Here is a 16,437-nt window from a genome sequence, read left to right as displayed (position 1 = left end):
CACCGAGGCGCGGGCGGCACGCGCTCGCGCCCCCACCGCACGGCGCGAACTGAGGGCTCACAGCCAACTCCCGCCTTCTCTCCTGGCCGCCAGAGGGCGGGGCTGCCGCGGAAGGTGAGGGCGGCTCCCTGCCAGGGGGCGGGCCATGAATCTCGGTCGCCGGGGCGGGGACACGTAGCGCGCTGCGGAGCGAGGCGATTGGCTGGCCGTTGCGCGGTGCCGGAGTGGAACGTCTGCACAGGGGCGGCCGCACGCGCGCCGCAGCCCGACCCGGGACCGCCCCTTCCTTAAAGCCGCAGCCCGAGTGGGAGCCGCAGTGGCGGCATTAGCAGCGGCGAGTGCCAGGCGCCGTTGGCTGCAACGCTTCGCCCCGGGGCGCTGACTGGATGCGGCAGAGGCCCTCCCGCTACCCCCAGGCACCGAGCCCCGCCGGAGCCCGCGCCCCTCGCAGCGCAGCAGCCTTCGCCGGCGCCCCGGGCTGGCAGGATGTTTGACAAGGCGCGGCTGCCCTTCGTGTTCCTGGATGTAGTCTGCGTGGTGCTGGGTACGTCCCCGGCCGCTTCGGTGCCTTGCTCTGCCTCGCTTGCTGTCCCCCGGGCTGCGCGGGGCTTGGCACCCTCCCTGCCGCGGTGTGGGGTGCGCGGCTGGCTGCAGCAGGGCTCCGCTCGGCTCGCGGTGCGGGCCACACGCTAATCACGGGCTGTCTGTCCTCCCCTGGGAAGGAGGCTGCTCCAGCTGCCAGCACAGGGGCAGCCTTCTCCGGCGAACTGCTTCCGCTGCTCTCCCGTCCCCTTTCATCCCTTCACCGCCCGCTGTCTTCTCCCTCCTCCCCAGAGCGACTGGGCGCCTCTCGCCCTCCTTTCCCCTTCACCTGGAGAAACCTGGTCGCAGTGACTGCCCCAAATCAGGAGGATCAGCAGCTGGCTAACGCAGTTAATGGCTCTAAACCAGAAGCACGTACTGTATATAGTCCCACCGCGGTTCGTTACCAGCCGAAGTGAAGCATTGGAGGGGGTTGTCCTGGCAGTCGGTTCCACCTGAAAGCAGATTACTTGGGCTATTTTTCTGTAGGTTTTTGAGGTTCACTACGATTTTGTTCTTTTCTTTGCCTAGGTATTTTAATGTAGTTGACCAGCTTGAGACAGTGGTGATGAATAGGAAATGAGCGTTTATTTCTAGAAGGCTAAACCTTACTAATTTTGTCTTGTGTAATGTGATGCAAATCTACTCTCTCAACCTCTTCCAGGTCTCTAACCTTTTTCAGGTTTTTATTTTCCATCTGCTTTGTCAGTCAATGAGTAGCAAACCTATTCTTGTTACAGCTCAGGGAACTTCTGTATTTCCTAGGCTGTGTCGTTTGGAGATTTGTTTTTCCTTTTCTCCTTGGTTTAGGTAGCCCACTTTCTTCTGCAGAAAAATCAACAAGAGGGCTAGTTGGAAAATGTGTTTTGTTCTTTGTTTTTGTGACATGAAGGATGGTACATGGTAATAATGATGCAGCAGATGAAATATACAATAAACCCTGATCAAACAAATTCCTGATGATTAGAGCATCTGGTTGTTGTCAATGTTCTCCACTCTCTAACCCTAGGCACTTGTAAAGGTAACCCCCAATTTACATAGCTAGTAATGGGAAAGCTACTTTTTAGTAAAAGCTGATACAAGTAAATGGATGGAATTCTACATATAACTCGTAATCTCAGCAGCATGCTGGTGGTGATGTAGCATCTTCTTCCATAAGCAGATGTCAGTATTGGACTTGGTGGAGACTAATAGGAATGTTTAAGGGTTTACAAGTTCTTTCACTACAACTTAGTAATGTCTACTGTCTAGCATGCCGCTGCCCCATTAAAACTGTTAACAGCATTTAGTGTGACTTCCCTGGCATTAGTATCCATCTTTCAATAATAGTGTAGCTTCACTGTTGGTATAAAGGCTAATCGACGGTTTTAGTGTCATGTCATCAAAACCTTGCCATACTGCTGCGAGGATTACATGTCTGGTCTTTGGGCTGTAGGTGAAAACATCCTTCAGTTGATCCAAAAGACACATCTCCCCTCCCCCCCCATGGACCTTAAAAAGGAAGCATAGATGTGATCTTGCTGAAGAATCAATTTCATTTTAACAAAAATAATAAATACAGTGGAATATTTAATGTCAATTTGGAACAACCCTCCTTTCATCATTTATATCTAGATCTGCATCTAATGATCACTCACTTTAAAAAACAAAACAAAAGTACATATGCATGCACTGAAGACATTTCCAAAATGGCCTCAAGCATGCAACCATCTCATCAGTGTATACAGTGATATACTGCCAAAATGGTTGAGTCAGATTATAATTTGGTCCTGACTGGCCAATTTGGAACTGTAACATTCCATACCTGCAGCCAGAGGGGACTCGAAGGAATGAAGTACTGTCTATCTTTTAAAAAAAAAACAAAAAAAAAAACCCACAAAAACACCCACAAAAATTAAATTAAATTCTATTCTGAAATGCTCCATTAGTCATCATAATACATCAACATCAATAGGACACTACTGGAAAGCAGATTTGGCTCCATGTAGCCAAATGGCTGCAAGTTGTGATCAGTTACAAAATTTAGCAGAATATTTTTAACAGCCTCGCTATATTAAATTTGATACCTTTTTTGTGGTCTTTCAAGCAGTTAAGTCTTAATTTTATATTGGAATTTTTAAATGCCTTTTTAATGGGTCAAGTATTTAGCATTACACTTACATTTTAAATTCAAGACAGTAAAATTTTCTTTAATTTAAAATATGTAAAATATATAAGCACTCACAGCAAGTTTAAAATTAAGGGAAAGTGACCAAAAAAATTACATGAACCTTAAATTTTCAATGATGGGTACTATTAAAATCTGAGCCTGTTTCTCTGACCTCCCCTTATGGATAGATGTCTGTCAGTTCAAACTTAACGTAGACTAAAAGTTGTGTTTTAGCCGCCTTCTCCTCCCCAATATCTCTTTTCTTGATCACTGTGGACAGTGCTACCATTCTGCCTGTTACTCAGGCCTGGGCTTCCTCTCTGACTCAGACATCTTTCTAGGCTCTCTCACCGAGGTTATATCAAAGTCTTGCAGATATTTGTGCATAACTTCCCTAAAATATGGCCATTTGAATATATCCACATAGCTAAACTTCTCATCTAGGCTTTCCTCACATTGATTACTGCAGTGTCTCTTTCTCTGGCTTTGGTTAAATCAATTTTCTGTGCTCATTTCCATTCAGAATGTTGCTGCAAAGATCATTTTCCTACCCTGTTATTTTGACTCTGTCATTCTTCTCCTTAAGAAAAGGAGTACTTGTGGCACCTTAGAGACTAACAAATTTATTTGAGCATAAGCTTTCGTGAATGCATCCGATGAAGGGAATTTATGCTCAAATAAATTTGTTAGTCTCTAAGGTGCCACAAGTACTCCTTTTCTTTTTGCGAATACAGACTAACACGGCTGCTACTCTGAAACCATTCTTCTCTTTGAATCCCTCCGCTGGCTCACCTTTTGATAAAAACAGATTTAAAATTTTTATTAAAGCTAAAGTTAAAAAAATTATGTAATACATAAGTTGAGAAAAGTGTCTGTACATCTGAGTATAGTGCTTAGATTATTCACAAATACAGTGTTTGTTTTTAAGTCATATGATACATAGAGTACATAATCAGCAATAACCCAAATTTAGGTGAATACATTTAAGAATACAGTTTAGATATTAGCATCCAAGTATTTGGGTACATCACTCATGAGAAGCTGTACAGAGATTTGGTTGTGGAAAGCAAAATATATCAATGAGTGGAGATTGTCCCTCAGTAATTGAGAACTAGGGTAGGTTGTCCATTTAAGGAATACAATCTGTCAGGAAGTCTTTCAGTTACTTTCCTTACTGTGCTTGCTTCTCATCGCATCAAACATAAGCTACTTGTCTTCATTTTCAAGGTCCTTCACATTCTAGCCTCACCCTACTTATTCTCTCTCATTCAATATCTAATCAAAAGGTTGGCATGTACCTCTGGCTCACAGCATCATCACCTTCATGCTTTCTCCCATGCTGCCCCTCATGTTTGGGAGAAGCTTCTTGTAAACATCTTCAAAACTAACTCATTATTTTCTTTCAAAATGCTCCTTAAAATTCTCCTTTGCCATGAAGCCTACAGAAAACTTGACAACAGCGAGGCTGTCGATGTGCTAACACAATAGCCTAATCCAGCTGACCAATGCTGTCTCGTTTTGTTTCCTTATACTTCTCCCCCATCTGTCTGCATGCATCAGTTTTACTTGGACTGTAAGCTCTTTGGGGTAGGCACTGTCTTTGTTCTGTGTGCAGTAGTTAGCACTGAGGTTCCTAGGCAATACTAATTATTATTAATCAAATGAGCTCCTGTGTGGCCCATGAATGAGAAAAGAACACACTTAGGTGCCTTCCTGAATTGGAGTCTCTTCTACAAACACATCTTCCTTAGCTTAAGCTAGTTAACAAGATTGGGGGGTGGGGGAAATGTGGCCAGTGTGTCACATGAAGAGAATTGTTCCACACCTGCAGGCTTAAATGCATTGACGAAACCTGAAAGATGAGGTGGACTGCATGATACCTTTTATTGGATCGACTTCTGTTTGCATGAAAGCTTGTATCTCTCACCTATACAGAGCTCTTCTTCAGGTCATCTCTAATTTGTTCAGACATGTGGGCTGTACTATTTGTAAAATTAGGGAATGCTTAGTATATACAAGAAGGGTGCAGGACATGAATAGACTTTGGTGCTAGAAGGTCTGTCGTGAGTGAGTGAGTCCCTGGGAAGAGCACCTGATTTTAGTTCAGTGTATTATGGAGACTGTGGCTTTAGCTCCAGGTCTTCATGAAAGATATTTACACTTCTGAGGGAAAACTCCTGTCTGATATGAAATGCTTCTAGTTCTCCAAACATCATTTGAGTAGCACAGAGTGAGACTCAAGGATCTGTGTGCCTGTGGGACTAAAGAGATCCATAGGTCCCTACTGGAGATTGAGCTTAATATTTCATGAATGTAACAACTGAGGAGTGTCTGATATAGCAGGGGAAACCTTCCTTAGCAGTGTCATTCAAAACACTTCTAGCTTGATAGATCAGCCAGAATCTGGGACCAACCTCAAATTTTGATATGCTGTCATGAAAAAGGTTGTTACTCTATTTGGGGGCGGGAGGGGGTCTGCTAAGATTTTCATATATAAACTTTCTTTCTTTTTGGAGTCTTCTACAAAATGATTAGATTAGAATTTCACTGTATCTTGAGCGAGTGTCTTTTTTCCTGTAGTGTTTTCTATACTGGTCTGCAAGACTGTTGGCAATAGCCTGTTTTCAAGGTGATTGTGCTGTATATTTCTGTTTACTGTGAAATATTTTTTTTTCTACCCTAGAAAAAACAGGTGGTCTGAACTACAGACTACCTCCTCTTCCTGCACAGTCAAGAATACCCCTCTTTTCTAATGGAGAAATGTGTGTATAGGTTGTCAAGGTATCTTGCAGTTGAGCCCTCACTTATATATTATTTAGATTACAATAGAGGAACACAATGACTACGAGATAGTAAGATGCAGTCCTTGCACCAAAGAATATACAGTCTAATACGAAAAAGACAGAGTGAAAATGCAGCACCCTTACAAGTAACACTGGGTGCCAAAGTCACATAGAAACTGATTTTCTAATTAGACAAACTTGTATTAATTACAGGGCTTCTTATTTCCTGACTCATGTCTTCCTTGAAGACCGTAGTTATTTGCACTCTGGGCCCACAGGTAAAAAACCATGACATTTGCCTACAAGATGTGCTGACTTCTTACTGAGGAAGGTGAACAAATTGAGCAGTTTAAGGGCTTTGATTTTTTTTGGTTGTTCAATCTGTTACTTAACCCATACAGAATAAACTATTGACTTCACAGTTGTGGGGTAGAAATCCCTGGCTGTAAGTACAATAAAGCTGTAAGCTATGAGGAAATAGAATTTTTTTCTTCTTCCTGTTGATGACGAATTGACACTACTGATGTCTTAACATTGTTGATGAAACACCTGTGACGCTGTTAGATGTATACTCTTCTAACTAGATAAAAAGAAAAGGAGTCTGTATTCGGAAAAGGTACTGACATAGCTGCTACTCTGAAATCTGACTAGATATTTAACTTCCTCCTTAAATGATAGGTAATCGTCAACCTTTGTAAATAACTTTTCTTGAATTGTGTAGTGTACATGGAAAAAGATGAGTTTCTTTTATAGCGCAGATCATCTTGTCCACCTCTCATAAAGCTGGTGCAGTGTGGCTGAAGCAATAACATACAAATATCACTTAGTCACTGTTGATTAACGGGGGCGGGGGGAGAAAGCTCTTGTCTTCCAAAGAGAACACGACTGACTATAATTATGCTTTTGTGTTTAAGTTTAGTAAATACTTCAGATAAGGTAAGAGAATGCTGACTTTCTGTTAGATTTAAATCGGTTTCATTTTTAAGATATTAAAAGTGATGGATGGAATTGTGAAACTTGCAGAAGAGTATTGGATCACATAGAGCATTGTGTTATAATTTGTATGGAACAAATGTGGACCAGTATCTCTCTTCACCTCTGGGTGGGGCAGAGGTGGGAAACTATGGCCCACGGCCCCCTCCTGCCTAGTCCTTGAGTTCCCGGCTGGGGAGGCTGGCCCCTCCCCTGCTGTCTCCCCTCCCCCGCAGCCACGCCGCTGCATGGGCAGCACTCTGGGCAGCAGGGTTGCATGCTCCTGGCGAGCAGAGTGGCAGTGTGTCTGGCTCTGGCTGGGCGGCGTGGTTGCCAGACATGCTGTTCTGAACGGTATGGTAAGGCGGTTGGGGCCAGGGGGTTGGATAAGAGGTGGGGGGTCCCGGGGGGGGGCAGTCAGGAGACAGGGAGCAGGGGGCAGTTGGATGGGGCAGAGATAGGCATAGGTCCTGGGGGGCCTGTCAGGGAGCAGGGGGGTTGGATAGGGCGTGGGATCCGGGGGGGGTGGATAGGGGCAGGGGGTCCCAGGAGGGGGTGGTGAGGGGACAAGGAGCGGGGGGGTTGGATGGGGCAAGGGTTCTGAGGGGGGCAGCCAGGGGGCAGGAGGTGGGGGGCCAGGCTGTTGGGGAGGCACAGCCTTCCCTACCTGGTCCTCTATATAGTTTTGCCACCCTATTGTGGCCCTCAGGGCAAAAAGTTTGCCCACCCCTGCCCTAGACACTTTCTACTATCCCAAGCATTACTTTCTGTCTACACTGCTATTTTTAGCAGCATAGTGTCCTGCTGCTCCTGTGCTGCTGGAGCCTTTCCCTTCTGCAGAAAGACTCCCCCAGTGCGAGGGGAGGGTCTGGAAATGGGGAGGTTGCAGGGAAAGGCTCCAGCAGCTCCCTGCTGCTGGAGCCCTTCCCTGCTGTAGAGAGAGGCTCCAGTAGCAGCAAGCTGCTACTCTATTTTTGTTTTTGTTTTTTGTTTCTTGCCCTGCTCTGTCTCCTCCCTCACTACTGAAGTATTTCACTGATGTGTAGCTACACCAGGGGTGTGCAAACTTTTTGGCCCAAGGGCCACATCTGGGAATAGAAATTGTATGATGGGCCATGAATGCTCACAAAATTGGGGTTGAGGTGTGGGAGGGGTGAGGAGTCTGGTTGGGGGTGCAGGCTTTGGGGTGTGGCAAGAAATGAGGAGTTTAGGGTGCAGGGGGAGCTTTGGGCTGGGGTGGAGGTATGGGGTGCTGGGGGTGAGGGGTTTGGGATGCTCTGGGCTGGGATCGAGGGGTTTGGAGGGTGGGAAAGGGATCAGGGCTGGGGCAGGGGGTTGGAGTGTGGGAGGAGGCTTGGGGTGGAGATTCTGGGCAGCGCTTACCTCAAGCAGCTCCCAGAAACAGTGGCATGTCCCTTCTCCACCTCCTACACTCTGCACACTGCCCTGTGCCTAGGCACCGCCCCTGCAGCTCCCATTGGCCATGGATCCTGGCCAATGGGAGCCGTGGGGGCAGCGTGGGGCAGGGGCAGCATGCAAAGCAGAGCCCCCTGGCTGCCCCTATGCACAGGTGCTAGAGGGGGGCCATACAGCTTCTTCCGGGAGCTGCGTAGAGTGGCCCCCGACCCTGCTTCCTGGCTGGAGCATGGCAAGCCTCAGACTCTGCTCCCCAGCAGGAGTTTGAGGGCCAGATTAAAACAGCTGACGGGCCGAATCCGGCTTGCGGGCTGTAGTTTGCCCACCCCTGAGCTACATGCTGCAGTGTGGACATAGTTCTGGCATGTAACTACACATGCCTTACATGCAGCTGCCAGTGTGTGTATCGTAGATATAGCCTCAATGAAGGCAAAGCTTAAATGACAGTTGAGGTGTCAGTGCTGATCAAACAATGCCTATTTCTGTGTGGTTTTGCAGTTCCTGAGTACTGTAGTTCACCAGCCTTGCCACCTCTACACTGACTTCTTGTGACTCACAGACATACTGTTGGTACCACTTCCAACTTTCTCATCATGTGTATGTTAAACTTCTAGAATACAAATTGTTGAACCTTCACAGAGTCAGCTGAAAGTGTCTTCAAATTAGCTACAGCGCACGTGAGAGAAACACTCTCTTCTAAGATCTTCTGAGAGTACAGGTGTCTGACCAAAACAGCAAGGCTTTTTCCTAACCCTGTTTTTGTTTTTCCTAATCCCGGAATGTTTTTACTGCCAAGAACAGCACCCAAAAAACTCCGTTCACTTTGTACAATGTCACGTGATCCACCCAATGCAGAAGCTATCACTTCTGCCATATTAGGAAGCAAAAATCCAGAGTTAGTCTTAATCTAGCATTTACTAGTTAGTAGCCATTGTCTTAAGCCACTGGTCTGGCTCTTATGTTTTAGATGGAAACAACTGGGTTTTAGTAGCTGCAGTTCAAACTGTATTCAGTGTATTTGCTATACTTGTTTACCTGCAGGGAAAACTTTTTTCTCTGCACTACCTATATTTTAGGGTAGTTCTCCATATTCCCCATGGCTCCTGATGGATAAAATTTTAAAATTTAATCCATTCTGTCCTTGGAACAATGTATGAAGATGCAGGTGAACAGTTCAATTGATCGGTAAACATATTACCTATATTAGGTGGTTGCAGGGGGGAGGGGAAGGATGGAGATCCAATAAGATAGTCAAAGGAAAGTAAGAGGTTCTCTTACACAATCAGTTACAGAGCAACTGACTAAGGAGACCCTTTACATTGGGCAAACAACATGGGGGGTTTTCGCTGCCCTCCCCCAGCCCCCCAAGCACATGACTGTTGGCAGCACTTATGGGTGGAGGTGGGAAGAATGTCTTCAGGTTTAGTTCAGCTGGACCAAATATGTGAAACCAGCTATCCAAAGTGTGTGACTGGAAGAACACAATATATAGTTACAAAAGTCTGAAAATTCCCTACTAGCCACAAAGGATTGTTAAGTTCACAAAAGCCTCAATAAAAAGTAATCAATTAGCAGGGTATGTTAGAATTCTAGACTCTACTTATTGAAGTCAGAGATGGTAAAGACCCGTAAGTACAAGCAGTCCATCCTCTTGATCTGCCAGTGTGGTTTGTTCCCTTCTATATGGTCTTGAGTGCTCCATCCAACCTGCTTTTAATTGTCCCTTTTTTTTTAAAAAAAGGGGGGGCTTCCCCCTCTTTGCTGGGAGTCTGCTTCAATAAAGTAAGTTTGGGCCTCATCCAAAGCCTGTTGAAGTCAGTGGAAAATACTGACTTCAGTAGACTTTTAAACAGTAATTGTCTGGATGTCAGGCGTCAGTGTAAGATTACTCCCAGTTTTGCCAATTCTGTACAGTCTATTTAGAACCTGTCGTGAAGCACAGAAACCCTAATATAAACTTTTTCACCATCACCTGTCCTACTCCTGCTGACATCAATGACAAATCTCCTGCTTGACTTCAGAGGGAGCAAGACTGGGCCCTGTGAGATTAACATGAAGATATCACAGTGGTGCTGTGGGAGAGAAACCGGACTCTCTCTTAAAATATACTTTAGCTTCTTGGGATACATTTACATGACCACAGCATTGCAACTACTATGTATTAACTGATATGTGGCTGCAGTTCTAACCACAGAATAAACTTGCAGCATAAAACCAAAACATAACTGCAAGGATCCTGAACGGGGGGAGATGTTTGTAAATTGTAATAAGAGGATATAGTAACCCCCTATAGCAGGGGTGGGCAAACTATGGCCTGGGGACTGCATCTGGCCCTGTAGATGTTTTAATCTGGCCCTTGAGCTCCTGCCAGGGAGCGAGGTCAGGGGCTTGCCCCACTCCCTGCATGCTGTGGCTCTGCACAACTCCTGGAAGCAGCAGCATGTCTCCCCTCCGGCTCCTACTCTTAGGGGCAGCCAGGGGGCTCTGCATGCTGCCGCCACCGCAAGCACTGCCCTCATAGCTCCCATTGGCCGGGAACCATGGCCAATGGGAGCTCCGGGGGCAGTGCACAGAGCTGCCTGGCCACATCTCTGCATAGGAGCCAGAGGAGGGACATGCCACTGCTTCCAGGAGCTGCTTGAGGTAAGTGTTGCGTGGAACCTGTGCCCTGACCCCCTCCTGTGCCCCTACCCCAGCCCTTATCCCCCTCCTGCTTTCTGAACCCCTCAGTCCCAGCCTGGAGGACCCTCCTGTACCTCAGAGTCCTCATCCCTAGCCTCACCCCAGAGCTCACACTCCCAGCCAGAGCCCTTACACCCTCCTGCAGCCAACCCCCAATTTTGTGAGCATTCATGGTCTGCCATACAATTTCCATATCCAGATGTGGCCCTTGGGCCAAAAAGTTTGCTTACCCCTGCCCTATAGGATATTACTTTTGTGCCCTTTTTTAGGGCGGTGAAGGCTGGCTCTTTGAGCGAGGTTTTATTGTTCTGTCTGTCTATCATCTTCTTCTTTTTGGTCTAACTTTTGACAGTTAATGATCTAAAGCAGGAAACGCCCTTAAGGATTTGGGGCGTACTTATACTCCCAGTGTCTGCATATGTTCTTAGTGATAGGGGTGTGTGTGCGTGTAACTGTGCTCAGGTATCACTTCAGAAACACTTATGCAGTCCTAGTGCAGAAACTGGCCCCTTTTCATTGTGGCTATGCTGTTTCCTCCTACTGCAGACTTACTCATGGGAGACCTAGCCATTCTTCCAGGATGACAGGGAATGAGCTCACCATTTGATTATAACTGCTTTCCAACCTGAATGCTGAATTACTTTATTACCATTGCTTGGGTTCCACTCTGGTTAACTTCTCTAATTAATGTTTATCTGAAAACTAGTTAAATGCTGTCACTTGTATTTAATTTTTTTTAAATATAAACTTTTGAGCTGCGTAAGTCATTGAAGAGATTAGCCTTTGAAATCAAGATACTTTTAAAAATGACCTACAAAAGATATAGAAAAATTAAGTTTTGTGCCCCTTGTGCTGCTTTATCATATAGATAGTCGTCTTCTTCTTGACATAGAAAAATCAGCAAAGGTTTGTTCTTTGGTAGTTTTTCTTGAAGCTGTTCTGTGGGCCTCCAACATTCACTGTACCCCTCCAGTTAAGCTGTAAGAGTTTAATGTCAGTTCTTTAACTGACATCCTTTCTACCAAGTGACAGCAGGTACTGGGATCAAATGGATATTAATTTAAAATGTTTTAGGCAGGCTGAGTAAAAATGTTTCCCCTTCTTTTTTTCTTTGGCTTAGCTTTCAGCCTCCTGTGATATCATTTCATGAGGTTCCCCAGTTAACACAGAATCGTATAAAAAAAGACCTGATTATTTTTCCTTTTTTCTAGTTAAAATTAATCTTTCAGACTTCTTACATATACAGAAGCACCCACAAAATAGGCAGTAGTCCACTTCTCCTTCCATCCTCCCCATTACACACATTATTTGCTTTCACCATTACAGGTCTTTCTGTGACCTGTATTAAAATCAGAATTTCATTCAGACTCAGGACTCCGTCACCTCTTACTCTCTTCTTAGATCTGTGGTCACATCAGCTTTGGAAATGGAACTTTCTTCCCAAAGGGAAAGTTCTTAATTGCAGACACCTAAAATATATGGCAAGGCAGTTGTTGATCTGTATATAGCTAATGGTTCTATTATAATCTTCAACAGGGCAGATAATACCTCTACACACACGAAATATTGTGGTGTCTAAGCACTTACTTCCCTAGATCACCTAGCTTCCTTCTTACTCATACAGATACAAGCTGAGAAAAGTTAGATAAGAGATGTATCTGAGCGTATCGTAGAATCATTTTGTGTACTCAAATGTGACAGTGTTACATAAAAGGCTTATTACTTTTAAACTAACTCTGAACAAACTTGTCCGGATTCAAAAGTAGAAATATTTTTTTCAAAAACACATACTATGTTTAATTACTTAAACTGCGTTTTAGTGCACATTTATTTTCAAACAGTGTAATAATGACAGTTTAAAGACACTACTGGTGTGCTCTGGAAACAGTTATAAGTTATGAAAACTCCAGTTTGCCAAGAGAAGGCCTGGCCCTGATTATTAAAATAGTTCTCTTATTCATATTCTGATGCATGCTATTGTGATACAGTATGGAAAAATGGCATGGTCTTAGGGACTGTGTAGTGTGTTATGGAAAACCTGGAGTTTCTCTAACACTGCCATCATATAACCTGGATCTGTTAAGAACCTTGTTCGTTTAAGTAGAACACTGCTGTGTTACATTCTTACTAAGCTGCTCAGGAAAGGAGAACCTTTGCATCTTTCCATAGTTAAAAATCAGTCATGTGTACAGAGTTCATGGTCATTGACTTTGAAATTACTTTCAGCAGTTGCAGTCTAATGTATACTAGCTTGGGGTGGGGAAATGTTCAAACCATGTAACCTGACAAGCTTTGAATAAAACCTGAATCACTAGATTAATTTTACACACAGACTTTTAAACAGAAAATCTGATTGTAGCTGCAGAATTTTTGCACCTGTTTGACAGCCTGTTTCCTTTTTGGAAATAGGGATGGCTAGATATGAGTGGGCTGGACAGCTACAAAATCTGAAATGACAAGGTTGATTTTCTTTTTAATAAATTTTTTAAATTTTGAAGTGATCACGCTGGTGCAGCCAGATTCAATTTCACTGTATATTCCTACCTGTACTTCTGTGGTAAAATCAATTACTCTAATGTATGTGCTGAATATTTGCAGCAGAATGTACAGGTGGAGGTCAGTAGTATTTACAGGTACTCAGGAACTCTGAAAATCAGGCCACTGACCTGTCACTGCCTCTCTTTTCTCTAAAAAAAAAAAGAGTACTTGTGGCACCTTAGAGGCTAACCAATTTATTTGAGCGTAAGCTTTCGTGAGCTACAGCTCACTTCATTGCATCCGATGAAGTGAGCTGTAGCTCACGAAAGCTTACGCTCAAATAAATTGGTTAGTCTCTAAGGTGCCACAAGTACTCCTTTTCTTTTTGCGAATACAGACTAACACGGCTGTTACTCTGAAATCTGTTTTCAGATCTGAAAACAGTCTGTAAAACTCAAATTGTACTTGTTTGCATACTTAAAACAGGGGTGGTTAAGATTTAGCTCATGTTTATAAGGCACTTCAAAGATGTTATGTGTAATTTGTTTAAGTGGGGTGGCTAATGTAGATAATAAATGAGAATCTCGTATTTCATAGAGCTAACCTTAATTGGCAGTGAGATGATAAACGAGTCCTTACAATACATGATTTAAACAGAAATCCACCCCCCCTTCGCACCCCCAGCCCCAAGAATGTCTATGTACAGGCTCCTCCAAGCCAGAGGACAAATCCTTTCCCCTTCTCACTTCTGTGCTTCTGAGCAGCCACAGCCATCCTTATCCAGCAGGAATGGCACAGTAAATGACTTCCTCTTTGAGGTGCCATCAGTATCACACCAGGCTGGGCCAGCGGGGTGGCTATTAAAGAGCGTTGTGGTTCTTACTCTTCTTAATCTTATTCCTCCTCAGCCACCCAGCAAGTTATTAGCATGTTCTCATAAATAAAAAAAAGTTGCAAACAGTACGAAAGGAACAGGAAGAAATGTTAGCTCAGTTTTATTATAGTTAGTATAGTTTTAATCAAATGTGTACCCTCTCTGTTTGCCAGAAGGCTTTTTAAAATTACAGTATCAGAACCATTAGGTTGATATAAACATGATAGTATTAAAAAATGCTTCAGCTAACAATCTTAGGCACTTACAGTCAGGGCAGGAAAGATCTACTAGCCAGGTATAAATATGAAAGACAAGGTAAAGGGAACCTGCCAGTGAGGTCCAGGGGCAGCCTTCTGGCAAGCAGCCCAGTTTTTTCTCCCTTTGCTCACTCCTCACTGCTGGGAATAGAGAGGGTGCATTGGTCTCCACCTTCTGTATCTGCCTCTGTTCAGCTACTAGGTGTTTTGACAAATTCTAAGCACCTCTCTCCCCCTTCTGTTTCAAGGAGCTTTGTCTCTTCTCTCTTCCAGTCATTGCAGAACCTCTAAGCAGTTCTGTCTGTCCTCTGTCTCTATTGGTCTATGCTTTGTGCCAGCGTCCTGGCTGCTCTGGGAAGGGGGGGCAGGTAAGTGGGCTCTGCTACCTCTACTCCTCCAACTGTGTGGTGTTTTTGAGGTGGTCTTCCCTGAAGTGAATAGTCGCAGCACCTTTCTTGGTGGCAGCTGCCCACTGACTTTCCTCAACAATGTGAATCTGACTTGACTTAGTTTCTTTGCTGGCCATAGGATTCTGATTAGCTGTTGCAAAACTCCCACTGTTTGCCAAATTGAATTTTTAATAGTCCTGGGCACTCTCTTCCCACAGAATCCATCCTTTCATTATCTTATAGGAATGTTTGTACAACACTTATATATTTGCATAGTTTATAGGGAAAACTCCATTTTCACTGTAGCTTGAATCCTGAGAACCTATATGCCATTATGTGCCAGCAATGCCCCTCTGCCATGTACATCAGCCAAACCGGACAGTCTCTACGTAAAAGAATAAATGGACACAAATCAGATGTCAAGAATTATAACGTTCAAAAACCAGTTGGAGAACACTTCAATCTCTCTGGTCACTTGATTACAGATCTAAAAGTCTCAATATTACAACAAAAAAAACTTCAAAAACAGACTCCAACGAGAGACTGCTGAATTGGAATTAATTTGCAAACTGGACACCATTAATGTAGGCTTGAATAAAGACTAGGAGTGAATGTGTCATTACACAAAGTAAAACTATTTCCCCATGTTTATTCCCCCCCCCCCCCCCCCACTGTTCCTCACACATTCTTGTCAACTGCTGGAAATGGCCCATCTTGATTATCACTACAAAAGGTGTTTTTCTCACCTGCTCGTAATAGCTCACCTTAACTGATCACTGTCACTATAGTGTGCATGGTAACACCCATTGTTTCATGTTCTCTGTGTATAAAATTTTCCTACTGTATTTTCCACTGCATGCATCCGATGAAGTGGGCTGTAGCCCACAAAAGCTTATGCTCAAATAAATTTGTTAGGTTCTAAGGTGCCACGAGTACTCCTATTCTTTTTATGGTTATACAGTCTGTGATGGAATGTTTAGCTGAGTGCTGGGATAGGTCACAGTATAATTCTAGGAGTTAAGAATGTGACCTGTAAAAGCCCTAAGCTTTGCTAATGAATAGCATTCTGTTGGAGACACCTTGTATGAAGCGGTGTAACCTGCCTGAGTGATAGTGACATGATTTTTGTGAAGCAAGAATACCAGCACTCCAGCATAACTCTAGGAATTAGCATGTGTGGCATTTTTAGTTTGTCAAACAAGTTCTGACTACATTTAAAGACAAGTTGAAGGAAGATACGGGTGTGGATTTGACAAACTGGCAATCCACTTATATTACACAGACTGGATAAAAACAATGTTTTTTATATTAGGATTTTTAATACATAAACCTGTTTGAAATTATGGCAACCTCTTTTAAGGCCAAAACTTACTCTAATCTATTAATCACTTTGCTTAATTTTTTTGAATTTTTTAATTTGTATATGTTTACTGCCAACTTTTTAAAAAAGAAATTAAGACCAATAAACTTCTGGAAGCCACTGGCTAAGGACCTGGAACTAGAGTTTGTTGAAGTGCTAAAACAGCTTTTTTAAAAAATTTTTTTTTACAGTATTAGCCTTTTTGCAAGTGCAGAGAGAATATTTTCTTCATTTCAGTTTATTTAGCTAGTTTAGTCAATGATTCATTCATTCAAAGTTGAAAAACTAGAAAGTTTTGTCATCCTGTCGGTGAATAAAATATCGATGTGAGAGGATGAGATCTACTAATTCTAAGACTTTGAGAGGGTGACAAACAATCCAATTCCTGACTTGCTGATAATACTTGTATTGGTTAATAAATGACAAACGTGTTTTGATAAACTTTTTGATGCCTTTTTTTCTTATGTATCCAGCAGATTTAAGGTAGCCTTATTT

General features: G+C 43.6%; 1 protein-coding gene across 3 annotated transcripts in view; it reads left to right on the top strand.

The window, feature by feature from the left end:
* The first annotated feature begins 230 nt into the window (after window positions 1-230).
* The window catches only part of PLPP1 (phospholipid phosphatase 1), a 131,798-nt gene continuing 115,591 nt past the window's right edge, over window positions 231-16,437 (top strand). For all 3 annotated transcript variants that reach the window (XM_077816852.1, XM_077816851.1, XM_077816853.1), the window contains exon 1: window positions 231-544. In XM_077816852.1, the coding sequence (XP_077672978.1) occupies window positions 487-544 (58 nt within the window). In that variant the 5' untranslated portion in view covers window positions 231-486. The remainder of the gene's footprint in view (window positions 545-16,437) is intronic.

Source organism: Eretmochelys imbricata, chromosome 5, assembly GCF_965152235.1.
Source record: "Eretmochelys imbricata isolate rEreImb1 chromosome 5, rEreImb1.hap1, whole genome shotgun sequence".
Classification (NCBI taxonomy): Eukaryota; Metazoa; Chordata; order Testudines; family Cheloniidae; genus Eretmochelys; species Eretmochelys imbricata.
The sequence above is the reverse complement of the archived record's forward strand: the minus strand, read 5'-3'. Positions and strand labels throughout refer to the sequence as shown.